This window comes from Mus caroli, unplaced genomic scaffold (genome assembly GCF_978045245.1).
Source record: "Mus caroli unplaced genomic scaffold, Mus_caroli_1 scaffold_4, whole genome shotgun sequence".
NCBI lineage: Eukaryota > Metazoa > Chordata > Mammalia > Rodentia > Muridae > Mus > Mus caroli.
In genome coordinates this window covers 108,781,064-108,802,272 of record NW_028227259.1, presented here as the reverse complement: position 1 = coordinate 108,802,272, position 21,209 = coordinate 108,781,064, and the positions used below count along the sequence as shown (strand labels likewise).

The 21,209-nt window shown below is 40.0% G+C and overlaps 1 protein-coding gene and 1 pseudogene across 1 annotated transcript in view; one reads left to right on the top strand and one right to left on the bottom strand.

Annotated features, from left to right (window-relative positions):
* Positions 1-1,796: 1,796 nt before the first annotated feature.
* On the top strand, positions 1,797-2,619 carry LOC147005306 (protein FAM220A-like; annotated as a pseudogene).
* Positions 2,620-5,487: 2,868 nt separating this feature from the next.
* Positions 5,488-21,209, bottom strand: part of LOC147005305 (uncharacterized) — a 30,394-nt gene continuing 14,672 nt past the window's right edge. The window contains 4 exon segments of the mRNA XM_085836939.1: positions 5,488-10,696; positions 10,699-12,287; positions 13,535-13,595; positions 13,839-13,965. Coding sequence (XP_085693065.1) covers positions 10,671-10,696; positions 10,699-12,287; positions 13,535-13,595; positions 13,839-13,965 — 1,803 coding nt within the window. The 3' untranslated portion in view covers positions 5,488-10,670.

The following is a 21,209-nucleotide window of genomic DNA, read 5'->3' as shown; positions in this document are numbered from 1 at the left end:
ACAATAGTAGTGGGAGACATCAACAACCCATTCTCAGCAATGGACAGATTATGGAAACTGAACTAAATAGAGACACAATGAAATGAACAGAAATTATGAACTAAATAGATTTAACAAATATTTATGAAACATTTCATCCTAAAGCAAAAGAATATACCTTCTTCTCAGCACCTCTCAGTACCTTCTTCAAAACTGACCATACAATTGGTCACAAAACAGGCCTCAACAGATACATGAAGAATGAAATAATCCCATGCACCCTACCAGATCACCAGACTAAGGCTGGTCTTAAATAACAACAATAACAACAGAAATCACACATACATATGGAAGCTTAACAACGCTCTACTCAATGATTACTTGGTCAAGGAAGAAATAAAGGAAGAAATTAAAGGCTTTTTAGAATGTAATAAAAATAAAGACACATCATACCAAAACTTATGGGAAACAATGAAAGCAGTGCTAAGAGGAAAACTCATAGCTCTAAGTGCCTCCCAAGATAAACTGGAGACAGCTTACACTAGCAGCCTTGACAGCATACCTCAGAACTCTAGAATGCAGGGCATAGTGATTCACGCATTTAATCCCAGCACTGGGGAGGTAGAGGCAGGTAAATTTCTGAGTTGGAGGACAGCCTGTTCAATAGAGTGAGTTTTAGGACAGCCAGGGCTACAGAGAAACCCTGCCTCGAAAAACCAAAAAAAAAAAAAAAAAAAAAAAAAAAAGAAAAAAAAAAAGGAAAAAAAAAAGAAAGAAAGAAAGCTCTACAACAACAACAACAAAAAAAGCAAATACAAGGACTAGACCATGGGAAATAAGCAAACTCATAGCTGAAATCAACCAAACATAAACAAGAGGAACCATACAAAGAGTCAACAAAACCAGAAGCTGGTTCTTTGAGAAAATCAACAAGACAGATAATTCCTTAACCAGACTAAGCAGAGGGCACAGAGACACTAATCAAATTAATAAAATCAGAAATGAAAAGGGAGACATAACAAGGAAATATATCTTAAAATAACTATTCTGTTCATTGAATATTAACAATTCAAAATATTAAAATCATGTTCTACAAAAAATAAATGAATAGAAAAGAAAAATAAATAAAAATAAAAGTACTGACTGCTCTTCCAAAGTTAAATTCCCAGCAACCACATGGTGGCTCACACCACCTACAATAGAATCGATGCCCTCTTCTCATGTGTCTGAAGACAACTACAGTGTACTGATATACATAAAGCAAATAAATGATTATACAAAATATTTTTTTAAAATCAGTACATTTGTAATTCAACAAACACAAAGCCAATGTCATAGTTTATTTACTGTTCCTTCCCTTTTATAACTCATACTTTCAAGACATCATTAAAAATTTCTCCATTCAGGCTCTGAAGCCCAGCTCGGAATGCAGGTGGTAGCTTGTGGAGAGTGATGTGAGGCTCAGCTCCCAAGTGACCTGCCAATCTGTTGGTCTCCCTTGCTCCCTGAGATCACTGAGCACTGGCCCTTGGGGAGGAGGTCTTAGGCGATAGGGCAGAGGGAGGTAGGGTGGCCAGGCAGTGGGAGCATCCTGGCTCTGTCACACCAGAATGGCTATCCAGCTGTTGCCCGCAGCTGCTGCCTGCTCCTATGGGGTCCTCTACAAGGGGCTGACCAGCATGCTGCTCATATTCTTTGACCTGGCTTGGCTGCTGTGCATCAACTTTCCCTACCTCTACATCATGGCTTCCATGATGCTCAATGTGGCCTGCAGGTTCATATTGAGATCCACTGAAGGCCATCCTTGACAGATAGGCCTCACCCTGACTCCTGATATCCCTGTATCAGAGGGCACAAAGCATGAGGGCTGGGACAGGGACCCTGGGTGCTTGTCTGGCCAGTGTAAAGCAGTCACAAGGAGGTGACCCGGACAAACCAGCATGTGGCCTTAAGAAGTCAGAAGAGGATACCCAGCCCATCAGTTGAGCCTTCTTGGACAGACCAGCCTGTAGAAGATAGCCATGGAAAGTTCCGGGCCATGGAGGCAGCATCCTCAGAAATAAAGCATGGTCAGTGCAAAGCCATCCTCTTCACAGTGGCTTCAAGTGTTTCAGTCACTAAAGGGATCAATGGGGAGAATTTCAGCTCCAGCAGCCTCCCTAGGCAAGGCTGTGGCTCTGTCCCCTGCTCCTTCAGAAGAAAAACTAGCTGGGGTGTCCCATGTCATCCAGGATGCACTAGGAACTAACTGGCCAGGAAGAGTCCAGAGCCACAGCCAGCCATGAACAGTACCTCAAAGGAGAGTCCTGGGTGTCAGGACGGCCAGGCCATCCAAAACAAAGGGAAGTGGGATTCCTAAGAGGTGACCCACTAAGTGCTGTCCCCAAGGGCTAGGCACTGGGTAAGAACAGTCCCACCGATACTCTGAGCTGTGCCAGCTGCCTTATGCTTACCCCTATTATGAACTTCTCCCAGAAAACAAGAGATGTGTGTCCCTTGACCATTTCAATCCCATGCTTTCAGAGGAAACAGTAGAAGATGAGAAAACTTTCAAGTACTTCAGATGGTCTGCATATAGTCATGGAGTCACTGGCTCTGCAGTCTTCCAGATTAGCAGTCTCTGATGCCATAGTGTCTTAGTTAGGGTTTTACTGTTGTGAACAGACACCATGACCAAGGCAAGTCTTACCAAGAAAACAACACTTAATTGGGGCTGGCTTACAGGTTCTGAGGTTCAGTCCATTATCATCAAGGTGGGAGCATGACAGCATCCAGAGCTGAGAGTTCTACAGCTTCATCCAAAAGGCTGCTAGTGGAAGACTGACTTCCAGGCAACTGGGGTGAGAGTCTTAAGCCCACACCCACATTGACACATCTACTCCAACCAGGTCACACCTATTCCGAGAAGGGCACACCTCCAAATGGTGCCACTCCCTGGTCCAAGAATATACAAATCATTACATTCCACTCTGACCCTCATAGACTTGTTAAAAAACACAAGTCTACGGGTGCCATACTAAACATAGCATAATGCAAATGCATTTAGTCCAACTTTCAAAGTCCTCATAGACTATAGCAGTCTCAACAATGTTAAAAGTCCAAAGTTCAAGGGCTCTTCTGAGATTCATTCAACTAATTAACTGTAATTTCCAAAGCAAGGCAGGAAACCAGCAGGGCAAACTTCAAGCTCTGCATCTCCATGGCTGATGTCAAAGCAGTCTTCAGATCTCCATTCCTTTTTCATCTTTGTTGACTGCAACAAACTGCTTTATCCTGGGCTAGATCCACTCCCTGTTAGCAGCTTTCCTCAGCATAGCATCTTTAACATTTTTGAGTCTCCAAGGCAATTTCAATGTCACAGCTTCTTGTTTCAGTGTCTGGGATTCCACTTGATCTTTTGGACTCCTCCTAAAGGCTGGCATCACTTCTCCAGCTCTGCCCTCTGTAGCACTCTAAACTCAGGTTGACCCACTCCACTACGGCTGCTGTTCTTGGTGATTATCCCATGGTACTGACATCTCCAATACACTGGGGTGTTTCACTCCAATGAGGCTTCACCAATAGCCTCTCATAGGCTCTCTTCATGGTGCCAAGCATCAAATCCTTTGCCTGACCCCTTCACACATAGTTAAGTTCAAGAAGAACAATATAGTAGCAGATTAATTTCAAAGGTTGTCTTAACAGTTTCTTTTGCATCTGGCATATGCTGCAGCCATTCAGTTCTTGCTGTTTCCTGTGAACCAGGCACTCGCTGGTTTATGCAGAAGGACGTTTTTGAGCATGTTTTCAATCATTTCAGAAAGACGCTCAGAACTGGGAAACCCTCTAACCACAGGAAATTGACTGATCTACCCCATGTAAGATCAGACAGGAACCCTTTATTAGCACAGAGTTCTAAATCAGGGAGACTCATCCTCAAGGGCTATGCCCTCCACTTCTTGTAAGCCTTGCTTCAGTCATGAAGTCTTGCTTGCCATTTCTACATTGTACTGACTCAATTACCTGAAGCTAGAGGTCCCTTCTCACACAACACCCTCCTTCCCACTGAGTTGAAGTTTTTAATGGATCCACTTTGGAGAAGTTGCATTATTAAATTTATGATAATTTTAAATTACAGAAGAGTTTGAGACTTTTTTACCGACAGAACACAGATGGCAAATGAAGAATTTTTCTTTATCCTGGCCCAGGATTTGTGATATCTTTTACATTAAGATTTTTTTTTTCTCCAAAATAACTCTCCCATTGTGGCTTCTTGATAACTTTAATAAAGGAAATTTAAAGAGTGCACATTTTAAAGCCTCCCTAGCCAAGACAGTGTTAAAAAGAACCATGGAGGAGTTGGGGGGACCTGACTGTACATGTCATTCATATTGTGTCCTAAATTACTATGCCATGGGCTATTTTAGTGTTTTGGTTAAATAATAAAATCTGCTCTTTAGCATAATAAAAAACTCTCCGTTTTATTTACATGGTAGTACTCAAAATATGCTTATACTTTTTTTATATATTATAGCAATCAATAGAAAATACTTGAGTCAGGCACCTTAGCTGATGTCAAAACCATTCCAGAGATGTGAAGCTACCATATATACTTATACTTATATACTTATATACAGGATGGAGGCCTAATAAACTTGGAGAGTTTACAGAGTCACACTATGATCCAACTCTGTAGACTTCATGGAATCATTCCTTTTAAAATCTATAATGCTGCTCTCTTCAAAAGGCAAACACATAGATCAAGTATTGCTTCTCCTGAAGTAGAAAACCCCAGCTTCCTAAAAGCACACAGATATTACAAGGAGATAATGGTTTTGACAGCATTTTGCTGACACAGGAGACATTCATGCACAAGAAGAGAAGCATGGAATTCTAGACCTGGGTCCAGAGACTATCAAGAGTTTCAAGGAAGAGTCAGTGAATTTCTGTCTGATCCTGTACTAAGACTTACAAGACAACCACAACTGCTCAGCTACAGGATGTCCCAGCAGCACAGGTGACAGACTGAGCCTTTGTTAGCAGTGGGGGCACAGCAGCATGAAGTGAGCCTGACACCGGTTAGGAAAGGAGCTGCTCCTAAGAACTCTGCCTCAGCTACAATTGCTGCCCTTGCCTCTCCATCCCTGTGACTCTCCATTCCTTTGTATCTCTTAAGATGTAGCAGTTCACAAATCCACTGAAAGAGCAGATTTTTTGCTCTTGAGAGGACAATCTGTGATAAGGAAGTCTGAAGACGGTCTCCTCTGCTTTTGCTTTCCCATCCATGTCCCTCCTGACCAAAAACTGGTAAGGAAGTTGTATTAGAAAGAGGCCAGGCCACACCAGAAAGAGAAATTCTCTCTCCATATAGGTTTTCTTGTCATCAACTCAAACTGACAATTTGCATTATAATTATTTTTTTAATTTTGAATATCCATAAAAGATTTTACATATCAGCATATTTTGTTCTAAGCTATATATCAAAATCATATCAATGAAAACAGATGGAGAAAGTAAACTTATTGTAAGATTAAATCAATACACACTAATTTTGTTAAAAATTATATTTTCATTTTAAAAGGATTAAAATAAACAGAGATTTCATACACAAAATACTAAAATATGTTTCTTTCATGGCAGGAAAAATATCCTGATAGGGCATTTTATACACACACACACACACACACACACACACACACACACACCAAAGCAATACTTCTCATGGAAACATACACCCTCTATTCACAGCGTACTTGAGAAACATAATAGGAAAGTTAATTTGCAAAATGTAGAACATGTATTTGCATGGTTAAGGAATCTGGCATGTGGGCTGTATTAATCTTCAATGAATTGGCAAACTGGATTAACTTTTTAAAAGACATTTTTTATTGTCTTTTTTTGTTTATGTTTTTGAATTTTTTATTTTTCAAGACAGGGTTCCTCTGTATAGACCTAGCTGTCCTGGAACTCACTTTGTAGATCAGGCTGATCTTGAACTCAGAAATCTGCCTGCCTGTGCCTTGCCTCCCAAGTGCTGGGATTAAAGGCATACACCACCACTGCCCAGCTGAAATTTTTTTACTGTCATGAGACACTTGGTGACAGTAATGTAAGTAAACAGGAAAAAAAAAAAAAAAGAAATATTCACACTGAGAAAGCTGAACCTAATAAAAGTAATTTGAAATCCTGCTAACGATATTAAATAACAAATACAATAAGACACCTTTTGACAAACAAATATTGAGAGAAATATTGGTATTACTAACCTAATGAAAGTACAGCAAGATTAAATCTCTGTCCAAATGACTTATTTCAAAATTGATACCAAAGGTGTATTAGGAACTGTGTAGTCAAGCACTGTCTCCTGAAGAACAAGGGATGAACAGTTTCATCATTTATGGATGACAGAAACTTTTTCCAACTAAATTATAAAAACAACCCTAGTAAGATGTCTAAGTCATGAAGACATTAATAAGAATTAATAGCACTCATTTACACAGTCATCATTACAAAATGAACAGCTTTGGAGAGCCCAGAGCACAGTGTGAATATATGCAATGTTGGCACATGTATCTAAAAATATCAATATTCTACATTATGTCAAGGTAATTCTTCTTGAATCTAATGTGTGTTCTATGATTCTGGAGTGGTGGCTCAGAGAGTAACAGCAATTCCTGCTTCTCCACAGGGCACTGGCTCAGTTATAGTAGGCATGCTCAAAGGGTGATTCATGACATTCTGCAATACCAGTTCTAGTTGATCTGAAACATCCTCTGGCTTGCAGTTCACAGATCTACATGTAAACAAAATTCCCATACATATAAAATACAAACAGGTAATAACGGAGGGCTACAGCATTAAGAAGTAGAATGTAAGCAGTTAAAATCAGTGATAAATTAGGTTCATAATATATACTACAGCACTCTGATGATTTCCCAAAGGAGCACAGCATTGTCACTGAAAGCAGAGATATCATTTAAGCAATTGCACAGAAAACAACATAGGGCTGGTTAACAAACATACCATGAAATAGACTGAAATATTGAAACACTTACTCATTTATATGTATGCTGCGAAATCACAGAGAAACTCGGGACAAATGGCTTATTCATTTAACATATCAAAAGCAGGTGCTGGCTGCTACTACCTGTAATAAAATCCTACCTCTTCTGAGCACCTCTCATATCCACCACTTCCCTAAACTTGTTTTTGTCACTGACATTTGCTGCCCTACCCATAACTTCCCTTTTCCTGTAAAACCCATGGGTTCCCATAGAACTTGCTTCTCACACTCTTTCTCCCCACTCATCAATTTAGTTGTGAAAGGATATAAAACTTGAGACCTGTGATTCATGTAATTTATGTCAAATAGCCCAAAGAGTTGTTTGTGAGCTTTGAAACCTGGGGCTCAGAACACAGCGAAACAGGCCAGGACATGCCCGGGCAGGCCGTCTTTAAGATAATCCTGAGGCTGCTTGGCCATAAAGATAAAGAGAGATAAAGAGAATGACAGGCGGCTGGCCTGGTGCCTCCCTATCTCCTGCCCTTCTGACCTAAGTTAAACATTAAGTCTGCTGATGTTTAAATGATGTTTAAATCATGTGAAACCTTGCCAATTCCTCCCCCAGCCACAGCCCTTTTCTATAAAAACCCCTAGCTCCAAGCCTCCTGGTTGAAACCACTGTCTCCTGAGATAAGTTTCGACCCGGATCTCGTCCATTATGGCTCTGCCAAGGGTCGAAACCACTGTCTCCTGCATGAGATACATTTCAACCTGGAGCTCCGCCATTAAACTACCTCGTGTTTTTACATCAAGATGGTCGTCTGTTCGTGATTCTTGGGTGTTCACCGAATAAGGAATTGAGTGGGGGTTTCCCCACTACGTTCTTTCAGTTGTAATTCCTTCAGTGACAAACTCAAGTCCAAGTGTACTCTGCACAGCTGAGGCTTGGATGTTTCCAGATGCATAGTTGTGCTATTGCTCATCCCGTCAATAAAACATTCTTCTCAAACATGCCTACGAGTTTCTTGCCCTCCTTTTCATTCATCTGGTACCAAAACCACATGAAGAGCATACAGGACTTCCCATTCAAGGGACTCAGTCTCTCTGAAACAACTTTCTCATATGACTTGCCTGAGGTGTGTAGGTGGCTGGCTTTTCTCAGTCAACTAGTTTGACTCCAAGAGAGTGCACCTCTTCTCGCCCTGTTCTAACAATTCAATTCTGCTCATTTACATTTTAAACACCTCACTGGTTCTGAAGCCTGCTCCCCCTCTTGGGAACACAACAAGCAACTCTGAGTCTCGGTGGCTTCTGGATGCTGCTGCAATAGATGTGGGCAGGAACAAAGGGACACCTAAGACAGTTAACTTGTCTCCCTGTATTGGAAACCTCTTCTTTCCCAGAGGCTTCTTCTACTCTGTCTTTTTAATAGACATTTGCTCTACCTATTCTGACTGCTAGTCTTTCCTCCTCTAGTGTGAAGTGTCAATTCAGAAGTTCCTATTTTCCTTACTAGTATTACAAAAGTCACACTGGTGTACAAGTATGCCTTCTAGTCCTGCCCACTTAACATGAATAGAGATGACTCTACTCTGTGACTTGAGACACTTCTCCTTCAGGTCTCTTATTCTTCTTGGGGCTGCCCTAGATATAAATTCTAGACACCAGGACATTTATATTTCTGAAAACTTTTGTTGAGCTAATTCATGGGGCTTCAACTTCCTTCCATCTAGAATGTGTAGCCCTCCATCTTGCTTCTGCCCTCTTGGACAAGTGACCATATCCTTGCCTCCTCCTCTTCAGAGCTACCTGATCTATCTTCACTAGCACCTGGCCTAAGTATTGCAACCCTGTGCTCCTCATTTCTCGCTGCAAATTGCCTGATATGTGCCATAAATTCTCAGTGCCCGCAACCCCCGAGGTTTCTAGGATATGGGAACCATCACTGGGTGGAGGGCCCTTTATTTTTCTACTCTGTTCCCTCTTCGCTCCATTTGGAAGCCACGGATATTCTTTAGATCACCCTTAACTTTTACTTCTCCCCTTACCTAACCTACTTCTCACAGGTGTCTTCTTTGTCTCTTCCTTCATGCTCCTGTGGTCCTGGTGTGACTATCTCTTCTGCCTTGGAATCAGAAGATCCTAAAACCGCACACTTTCTACAAAACACTTATCCTAATCACAGCTCAATTAAAGGTTAAAGACTTGCACACTAGATTTTCAAGTTATCTCATATGGAAGCCACTCATGCAACTGCACAAATGATGCTCAAATCTCTTATATCTAAACTTTATCTGCTGCAAGCTGTTTAAAGCTTTTGTCTCTAATTATTTTTGCCTATTTCCCCTCTTATTATTATTATTTATTCTTATCTAATGCAATCTGTTCCATCTTGAACTACCCCTCTTTCTAGCACTCCCAATTCCTCCAGAACTCAACTCTTTCCAAGAATGACTGCCTTACATGTACCACAGGAAAAACTAGGTCTACCAGACACAGTAATGAAACACAAGATTAGATAAAACTAGAAAAAGCACAAACCCTTATTTCAAGACTTGAGGACAGGAGTCCTAAGAGCAGGCAAAAGAGTAAAAGAAACTTTCAGTCCTACTCTCAGTATTCCTCAACACCTCCCACAAAGAAAACCACCATCCAAGAACAACAGCATATATGCAGTGTACCTAGTGTAGACCTGTATAGGCTCCAAAATTGTACTTCAACATCTGGGAAACTCCAGGAAGCCAAGTCAGGTAATTATGTTGCCTGTGCTCTTCTTGTGTCTTTGACACCTCTGGTTTCCACAATTCTTTCTTCCCCTCTTCTCAGCAGTTCCCCAAGCTTATAGACAAAGAAAACAATAGAGACTGGAAACCTGGCTTCTAGTGTTTAGTTGTGGGTCATTTATATTACTCCCATGCCCTAATGAAGGCAGACATTAATGACAGTTGGACGAATCACCAAACTATGAAAAGAGCAGAACGTCACTATGCTTTTTTGTGGGGATGGGGGTGATGGGCAAGGGGCAGTCATGTTTGGTTCTAAAGTATGATCCTTGCTTATCTTCCTTCTAGTTTCTGATCAACCAGTGTCAGTTACAAGCTCCTTCTTTTTTCATGTGCCTCCAATTAAACCAGTCAATATTTGGTTACCACCACAAGTTCTGTGCTACTATTGACCCAGTACACCTTGCAAGCAGGAAACTTTATAGGCTGAAGGTTCCAATCCTGGGTTGTTTCCCCTCCCCTTCAGTTCTTCCTGACTTTCCCAACCTACCATGATCCCAAGATCCACTCCTTGCCCATCCTCTTCGAAAAGAAGCAGGGCAGTCTGTTGTGGATATCAACTAAATAAGACATCACATATGACAATAACAAACGCACAATTCCTCATATAAAAGATAGGCAAGGTAATTAACTAGAGAAAAAGCATGGGACAAGTAGATAAAAGAGTTACACGCCTTCACACACACACAAAATCTCTCTGCTGAATGATCTGTTTCATACAAAAGGAGGAGACTCTGATATGCAAAGTCTTAATCGAGTTGACTACATTCATAAGAGGTCACTGCAATCTAGGTTTTTAATGCCCTTGAAGACCACATGTGCAAAGGCTTTACCATGTTGTTAACATCCATGGGACTTCTGTCAAATAATGTGTTCTTTAGTAACTCTGAAGATTACTGTTATGTGAAAACACTTTAACACATTGGTTACATGAATAGTGTTTCTCTCCAGTATGTGTCCGTTTATGGCTTTGAGGATGGCTGTGTTGAGCAAAGGCTTTACAACAATGGTTAAATTCATAGAGCTTCTCTCCACTATGTGTTCTTTTATGACTCTGAAGAAAACTCTTCTGGAAAAAGGCTTTACTACACTGGTTACATTCATAGGGCTTCTATCCAGTATGCATTCTTTTATGTCTCAAAAGACTACTGTATTGTGAAAAGGCTTTACCACATTGGTTACATTCATAGGGCTTCTCTCCAGTATGTGCTATTTTATGAATCTGAAGACAATTCTTCCATGAAAAGGCTTTACCACATTGGTCACATTCATAAGGCTTCTCTCCAGTATGTGTTAATTTATGAATCTGAAGACAATTCTTCCATGAAAAGGCTTTACCACATTGGTCACATTTATAGGGCTTCTCTCCAGTATGTGTTCTTTTATGATTCAAAAGACTACTGTATTGTGAAAAGGCTTTACCACATTGGTTACATTCGTAGGGCTTCTCTCCAGTATGTGTCTTTTCATGCCTTTGAAGATCACTATGACAAGCAAAGGTTTTACCACATTGGTTACATAAATATGGCTTCTCTCCAGTATGTGTCCTTTCATGACTTTGAAGATGGCTGTGACGAGTAAAGGCTTTGCCACATTGGTTACATTCATAGGGCTTCTCTCTAGTGTGTGTTCTTTTATGATTTTGAAGATTACTGGGACAATAAAAGGCTTTACCACAGTGGTTACATTCATAGGGCTTCTCTCCAGTATGTGTTCTTTTATGCCTTTGAAGATGGCTATGACAAGCAAAGGCTTTACCACATTGGCTACACTCAAAGGGCTTCTCTCTAGTATGTGTTATTTTATGAATCTGAAGACAATTCTTCCATGAAAAGGCTTTACCACATTGGTCACATTCATAGGGCTTCTCTCCAGTATGTGTTCTTTTATGACTCGAAAGATCACTGAATCGTAAAAAGGCTTTACCACATTGTTTACATTCATAGGGCTTCTCTCCAGTATGTGTCTTTTCATGCCTTTGAAGATCACTATGACAAGCAAAGGTTTTATCACATTGTTTACATTCATAGGGCTTCTCTCCAGTATGTATACTTTCATGCCTTTGAAGATGGCTGTGATAAGTAAAGGCTTTACCACAATGGTTACATTCATAGGGCTTCTCTCCAGTATGTGTCCTTTCATGACTTTGAAGATGGCAGTGACGAGCAAAGGCTTTACCACATTGCTTACAGTCATAGGGCTTCTCTCCAGTATGTGTCCTTTCATGCCTTTGAAGATCACCATGATATGCAAAGGCTTTACCACAGTGGTCACATTTGTAGGGCTTCCCTCTAGTATGTGTTCTTTTATGGCTTTGCAGATGGCTATTGCATGCACAGGCTTTACCAAGTATATTACAGTCACAGGGTTTATCCTGGATTTGTGTTCTTCTACGCATTTGAACACCAGTATAAGGTACAAAGGCTCTAGTAAGCATTCCTTTGTATATCTGAGGATGATTGTGACTTGAAAGCACTTCATTACATTGCACACTTTCATAGCTTTTCTCTCCAGTGTGAGTTCTGTCTTCCGTTTGAAGATGCCTATGACATACAAAATCGTTAGCATTTTGCATATATTCAGAAATTTTCTGAACATTATAAATTCTTTTATACCTGTAGATGCAATTGGCGTTTTAGAAAGGTTTACACCATGTATTATAGTAATGAATCTTTTTATATGTATGAATAAATTTACAGTGTTTTCTAAATGGAAATAGAAATCAGATATAATAAGGATTCATCACTTTGTTTGTATGCATGGTGTTTTCTTTCATTATGGGTTCCATTAAATATTTGAAGATAACTGTGATTGTAAAAGCATTTATATCATGGCTCACATTCATGGCAATCTTTTCTTATATGGGCTTTTTCACATATTTAACAAAACCTGCAAGCACTCAGAGCTTTACAACAATGACTGCATTCATAAATTTTCCTGTAGATTAAGCCATATTATATTTGGACAGTGAAACAGTAAAAAACGGAAAATTTCAACATTACTAATACTCCTAAGAATTTTTTCGTAGTGTGAGTTTATTGATTTACTCCCAATGAAGTTGGAATATCAATTAACTGTAAAATCCTATCTAGTTCAACAAATATACTCTAAGGGGTTATAACAACATATTTTCTAAATGTCCTTGGAGAAAGGCACTCAGTGTTTCTGTCAATATCTTTAGTAAAAGGGGCCTGAATCCTTTATATAAGATAGAGACAGATAGACAGATATGTGCCTCATAATATACCTATGAAATGTACAAAAACAAATAAAATGTAAAAACATTACACTCACAAATTTTGAATTTTTATTCTCCAGAGACATGTGAGGTATTTCTATTAAGCTTTCTATTTAAATTCCTCAAGCCTTATAAATTTCCACTATCACAAAACTTAAGCACCTTTCTACAAGTACATGAGTTACATATGTGTTACTGTGAACCATTTATGAGAAGTTTTTGGATATATACACATCATACGATCAAAGTGTGTACTTTTTTGCAATATCTAAGAAGTATAAGAGTAAACCAAGTGGCAGGTCTGCATTTTAGTGCCAATGGGGCTGTGTTTGAAATAGTTCTCTCTGTTAAGGCTGTATTCTATACTGAAGAATGCCCTGCCAACTGAAATAGAGTACCTGACATAGAGGTAAATGCATTTGTGAGAATTTAATACTCAGTATCTTTAAAGCTATGCTTATTTACATACACTGTTGCCTTGAACTAATATTTCAAGAACCCATGAAGATTTCTTCTGAGGCACATTTGGATCAGCATGTAAATAAAAATTACCTTCCACTTCTTCTAGAAGTTTGAGAATTTTCTTCATTACTGTGGTTATCCAAATAATTGCCTAAAACATAGTACCAGAAAATGTATGACATTATTATTGGAATTGACGCAAAGTTTAACGTACTATCTTCAGTGAACCTTAGAACCATGTCTGATTCGTTCAACTCATTCTTCCTTCGCAATTTAAATTATAGAAGAGCATCATCAACAACAAAAGAAGCAAGCAAAAAGACAAACACACATTCAAACCAAAGGAAACAGTTTCCCTCTAACTTATAAAGGAAAACCACATGAACAGTCTTACCTATAGCTCTGAGGTTCCTGTAGGTCTCCAGCATCACATCCTTGTAGAGACTCTTCTGGGAAGGATCCAGCAAAGCCCATTCTTCCCGAGTAAAGTTCACATGCACATCCTCATATGTCACTGCATTCTAAAACATCCCATACAACATGATTATAGTAGAAAGCATGGTGCTCACATATTGGACATATATTTCATTGACAATGTATTCAAATTATTCTCCCTTTTCCTCTATCCTAACACAGAAGTTATAATGTAATCACAATGTCATTTCAGACAGAAACTGAATTATGAGGTTCGCATGTTGCATTTCCTCACCTTTTGAATGGGACATGCATTTGCAAGAAGAGTACAAATTAAGAGATATGAAGAGACAAGTAAACAGATCAACAATACTAAGTAGACACCATTGAGTCTGTATGAATAATTACAAACTACAAAAAGCAAGGAACTCTCAATTCTGAACATCTATGCTCCAAATACAAGGGCAACCACTTTCATAAGAGAAACTTTACTAAACCTCATAGCGCACATTGCACCTCACACAATAATAGTTGGAGACTTCAACACCCACTCTCAGTAATGCACAGATCAGGGAAACAAAAACTAAACAGAGACAGAGTGAAACTACCAGAAGTCATGAACCAAACATTTCATCCTAAAGTAAAAGAATATACCATCTTCTCAGCACCTCATGGTACCTTCTCCAAAACTGACCATATAATCAGTCACAAAACAGGCCTCAGCCGGGCATGGTGGCGTACGCCTTTAATCCCAGCACTCGGGAGGCGGAGGCAGGTGGATTTCTGAGTTCGAGGCCAGCCTGGTCTACAAAGTGAGCTCCAGGACAGCCAGGGCTATACAGAGAAACCCTGTCTCGAAAAACAAAACAAAACAAAACAAAACAAAACAAAACAAAACAAAACAACAGGCCTCAACAGATACAAGAAGACTGAAATCATCCCATGCACCCTATCAGATCACCACTGACTAAGGCTGGTCTTAAATACCAACAAAAGCAAAGAAAAGCTCCCATGCACATGGAAGCTTAACAACTCTACTCAATGAATACTTAGTCAAGGAAGAAATAAAGAAAAAAAGATTAAAGGCTTTTGAGAATTTAATGAAAATGAAGACACGTCATACAAAAACTTATGGGAAACAATGAGAGCCATGCTAAGAGGGTGTGATGGTTTGTATATCCTTGGACCAGGGAGTGGCACCATCTGGAGGTGTAGCCTTGTAGGAATAGGTGTGACCTGGTTGGAATGGGTATGTCACTGTGGGTGTGGGCATAAGATCCTCACCCTCATTGCCTGGAAGTCAGTCTTACACTAGCCACCTTTGGATGAAGACTTAGAACTCTCAGCTCTGCCTGTGCCATAACAGCCTGGATGCTGCCATGCTTCCACCTTGATGATAATGGACTGAACTTCTGAACCTGTAAGCTAGCGCCAATTAAATGTTGTTTTTTATAAGACTTGCCTTGGTCATGGTGTCTATTCACAGCAGTAAAACCCTAACTAAGACAGAGGGAAACTCACAACTCTAAGTGCCTCCAAAAAGAAACTGGAGAGAGCTTACACTAGCAGCTTCACAGTACAACTGAGAGTTCTAGAACAAAAAGAAGCAAATGCACCCAAGAGGAGTAGCCTGCAGGAAATAATCAAACTCAGTTCTGAAATCAAAAAAAAAAAAAATCAGAATCAAAAAGAACTATTTAAGGAATCAACAAAACTAGTATCTGGTTCTTTGAGAAAATCAACAAGATAGATAAAATCTAAGCCAGACTAACCAGGGGGCACAGAGACACTATCCAAATTAACAAAATAAGGAATAAGAAAGTAGATATAACAACAAAATATACCTTAAAATAACTATTCTGTTTGTTGAGTATTAACAGTTGAAAGTATTAAAATCACATTCTACAAACATCTTAAAAATACCATTGATAATATTTCTCACTGTGCTTCCAATTAGCATTTTCTTAATGTTTAACTTCAAAGAGTTTTTCCTTTTTTGAATGTTTTTCAGCTCATGTTTTTTAATTTATTAGTTATTTTCTTCATTTACATTTCCAATGCTATCCCAAAAGTCCCCCATACACCCCCCCACTCCCCTACCCACCCATTCCCACTTCTTGGCCCTGGTGTCCCCCTGTACTGAGGCAAATAAAGTTTGCAAGACCAATGGGCCTCTCTTTCCACTGATGGCCGATTAGGCCATCTTCTGACACATATGCAGCTAGAGTCAAGAGCTCTGGGGGTACTGGGTAGTTCATATTGTTGTTCCACCTATAGGGTTGCAGACCCCTTTAGCTACTTGGGTACTTTCTCTAGCTCCTCCATTGGGGGCCCTGTGATGATCCAATAACTGACTGTGAGCATCCACTTCTGTGTTTGCTAGGCCGAGGCATAGCCTCACAAGAGACATCTGTATCTGTGTCCTTTCAGCAAAATCTTGCTAGTGTATGCAATGGTGTCAGCATTTGGAGGCTGATTATGGGATGGATCCCAGGGTATGGCAGTCTCTAGATGGTCCATCCTTTTGTCTCATCTCCAAACTTTGTCTCTGTAACTCCTTCCATGGGTGTTTTGTTCCCAATTCTAAGAAGGGGCAAAGATCAAGTGACCATAGGTGTGTGGGTTCATTTCTGGGTCTTCAATTCTGTTCCATTGATCTACCTGTCTGTCACTGTACCAGTACCGTGCAGTTTTTATCACAACTTAGCTGTAGTACAGCTTTAGGTCAGGCTGGTGAGTCCACCAGAGATTCTTTTATCATTGAGAAGAGTTTTTGCTATCTTAGGTTTTTTTGTTATTCCAGATGAATTTGCAAATTGCCCTTTCTAACTTGGTGAAGAACTGAGTTGGAATTTTGATGGGGATTGCATTGAAAATTTAAAAATATACTGATAAAATAATTTCTGTCCTAGAAACACTGATAATGTTTTATAAGTAAACTGATTGTTACATAATGTACACAGATATATAATATATTTTAAATACTCACCTATTAAAACAGATGGAATCATATAAGGGCTTTTGAAAATATTTTTTAATGGTTCATTTTTAATATTTTACGCTCTTTTACTATTCTCTCTTTCTCCTTTTGTTTGTTTGTTTGTTTTTGAGACAGGGTTTCTCTGCATAGCCCTAGCTGTCCTGGAACTCACTTTTTAGACCAGGATGGCCTCGAACTCAGAAATCCACCTGCCTCTGCCTCCCAAGTGCTGGGATTAAAGGCATGCGCCACCACTGCCCTGCCTTTTACTGTTCTTAATTCCCGCAAAATATTGTATATGTTTTTAAACAAATTTGTATTCAACATTAGATTTAGAATCCTCAGTTGTGAATAATATTAAACATTCATTAATGATATTTTTAGGGTATGAAAGGATATGAACATAAGAGTTAAATAAATTTTTATGTTTTATTTAATTATCAAAATACTAAATATAATTAATGTGCTTAATGTAACAAAAAAGAAAAATAAATGAATCCAATGATATTTTAACAAGAAAGAAGAAAACATAAAAATAAAATGGAGGAAATTTGAGAATATCATCCTTACCAAGGGAACACAGTATCAAATTGACCTTGATAGTACATACTCACTTATACGTAAATATTAGCCATAAAATACAGTTACCAAGCTATATCACACAGAACCAAAAGTTAATAACTAAGAAAGCCCTCTATCATCATCAGGAGATATGCTTTTAAATCCGTGTCTAACTTTTCCGGTGTGTTGGGGTGCCCTGGACTGGGCGAAGTGGGGGTGCTGGGTTCTGATGATGGTGGGTGGTCTTGGTTTCTGTTAGTAAGATTATTACGTTTACCTTTCGCCATCTGGTAATCTCTGGGGTTAGTTGTATAAAACAAGTAATAGATGAATCTAGAAAGATCCTATTGGGGAACAAAACACCCAGGGAGGAGTTACAGAGACAAAGTTCATAGCTGTGATGAAAGGATGGACCATTTAGAGACTGCTGTATCCAGGGATCCGTCCCATAAGCAGCTTCTAAATGCTGACACCATTGCATACACTAGCAAGATTTTGCTGAAAGGACCCAGATATAGCTGTCTCTTGTGAGATGATGCTGGGGCCTAGCAAACACAGGAGTGGATGTTCACAGTCAGCTATTGGATGTATCACAGGGCTCCCAATGGAGAAGCTAGAGAAAGTACCCAAGGAGCTAAAGGGATCTGCAACCCTATTGTTGGAACAACATGATGTACTAACCAGAACCCCGGAGCTCTTGTCTCTAGCTGCATATGTATCGAAAGATGGCCTAGTCGGCCATCAATGGAAAGAGAGGCCCATTGGACTTGCAAACTTTATATGCCCCAATATAGGGGAATGCCAGGGCCAAAAGAATGGGAATGGGTGGGTAGGGAAGTGGGGGGCGCTATGGGGGACTTTTGGGATAGTATTGGAAATGTAATTGAGGAAAATATGTAATAAAAAAAATAAATAAAAAAATAAAAAATTAAAAAAAAAATAACTAAGAAAGCAGGCCCAAGTGAGGATCTTTGAATCTCACTCAGAGTGGGAAAATAAGAGTCATAATCATACAGATGGAGGGAGGGGCATTGGATTGTCAGAGGATGGTAAGGGAACAGTCAGTACAGGATCAGGTTTGGGGAAGTAAAGGAGAGATGACTAGATGGCCATGAATATGAATAGAAAATCTAAAACTCATGGGGGTGAAGAGGTGGTGGAGCATCTCCAGAAAGAGACAGAAACCTGGTGCAAGACAAGCTCTCAAGAATCAATGGGGATGACCTCATCTGTGACTCACTACAATGGGGATATTGATCATGCAGAGGATACTTGCTGGTGCCAGGCAGGAACCCCAGTGGAGCAGTAGAGACACCACCCAAGCCACAAAAATTTCAAAATTTACCCTGTCTAAAATAACTGTGTGCATGGGGAATGGAAGAGAGACTGACGGAATAGCCTAACAATTACCAGCCCAAATTGAGACCCATCCCATGGGTAAGCACCAGTCCCTAACACTATTAATAGTACTCTGTTATGCTTACAGACAGAAGCATGCTGTCCTGTGAGTGGCTCCACCCTGGGGCTGGCTCATAAAGATATAGATAACCACAGCTAAACAGTAGATTGAGTTTGGGGATTCTATTGGAAGAATAGGAGCCAGTATTACAGTCCTCCCAGGAGACAGGAACTCTATAGGAAGGCCAACTGAGTCAATGAACTCTTATTGTTCTCTGAGTCTAAACGCTCAAGTAAAAAACATAGATGGGCTGGATGTAGGCCTCCCAGCTCATTTGTAGTAGAGGTACAGCTTGACCATCATGCGGGTCCTGAACAACTCGAAAAGAACATATCCAAAAGGATGTTGCCTAAATACAGGATTGGTTCTTCTAGTTGTGCTACCTTGTCTGGTCTCAGTGCAAGAGGAAGTGTGTATCCTAGCAGTGATATTAGGTGCCAGAGTTGGAGGATAACCAAAAGGGCCCCCATCGTGTCAGAGGAGAATGGGATGAGGGCATGGGGGAAGGACTGTATGAGGGGGTTACGTGGGGTGAGAGTGGGGGGAGAGGCAGTAAGCAGGAGGTAAAGTGAATAAGTTAAAAAGATAAAATTCAACTTAAAATAAAAACAAAAACAAAAGCAAAATGAGCATGCTGGTTAGACTGGCTCAGGCATTGAATCCCAGCACTAGGTAGACAGAAGCAACATATCTCATTGAGTTGGATGTTAGCCTGGTCTATGTGATCAGTTCTAAGGCAGCCAGAGATACATATTAAGAACTTATATGCCAGTCTGCTCAGGAGAGCACTTGGGATGGAAAATCCACATAGCTTCTGGGACAGGGTCCCTTTTTGGCCTTCATCTTCAGCCAGGAGGCATAGCTGACCTCCAGACCTCTGCGCACTTTCCCTGCCAGTGTAGAATGGGCTTCCAGGGAGGGCTCTGACTAGGAGACCAGGTGAGAACTCCATTTGTATCCCGGGTCCCTCAGAAACCAGTCTGCACAGGAGAGCGTGCTGGCTGCAGAAGGAACATAGCTTCTCGGACAGGACTCCTTTTGGGACTTCATCTTCAGCCAGGAGGCAGAGCTGAGCTCCAGACCTCTATGCATCCTTCCCTGTAAGAGGAGAGCTTGCCTGTAGAGAGTGCTCTTACCACTGAGACTCAGGAGAAAGTTGGACTCCCAGGAGTGCTGACAGAGGCTAAAAGAATCACAGGAGGAACAAGCTTCAGCCAGAGACAGCTAGAACAACTAACTCCAGAGATTACTAGATGGAGAAAGGCAAACATAGGAACCTTACTAGCAGAAACCAAGACCACTCAGCATCATCAGAATCCAGCACTCCCACCACAGCGAGTCCTGGATATCCCAACACACCCGAAAACCAAGATTAGGATTTAAAATCATATCTCAGGATGATGATAGAGGATTTTAAGAAGAACATTAGTAACTAAATTAAATGTAGGAGAACACGGCTAAACAGTTAGAAGGCCTTGAAGAGGAAGGAAAAAAATCTCTAACACAATTACAGGAAAACACTGCTAAACAGGTAGAAGTACTTAAAGAAGAAACACAAAAATCCCTTAAAGAATTACAGGAAAACACAACCAAACAGGTGATGGAATTGAACAAAACCATCCAAGATCTAAAAATGGAAGTAGAAACAATTAAGAAAACCGAAAGGGAGACAACTCTGGAGATAGAAACCCTAGGAAAGAAATCGGGAAACATAGATGAGAACATCAGCAACAGAACACAAGAGATGGAAGAGAGAATTTCAGGTGCAGAAGATTCCATAGAGAACATGGATACAACCATCAAAGAAAATGCAAAATGCAAAAAGCTCCTAACTCAAAACATCCAGGAAATCCATGACACAATGACAAGACCAAACCTACGGATAAAAGGAGTAGATGAGAATGAAGATTTTCAACTTAAAGGGGCAGTAAATATCTTCAACACAATTATAGAAATAAACTTCCCTAACCTAAAGAAAGAGATGCCCATGAACATACAAGAAGCCTACAGAACTCCCAAGAGACTGGACCAGAAGAGAAATTCCTCCCGACACATAATAACAAGAACAACAAATGCACTAAATAAAAATAGAATATTAAAAGCAGTAAGGGAAAATGGTCAAGTAACATATAAAGGCAGACCTATTAGAATTACACCAGACTTTTCACCAGAGACTATGAAGGCCAGAAGATCCTGGACAGATGTTATACAGACCCTAAGAGAACACAGCCCAGGCTACTATACAAAGAAACATCCTCAATTACCATAGACGGAGAAGCCAAAGTATTCCATGGCAAAACCAAATCACATAGTATCTTTCCACAAATCCAGCCCTTCAAAGGATAATAAAG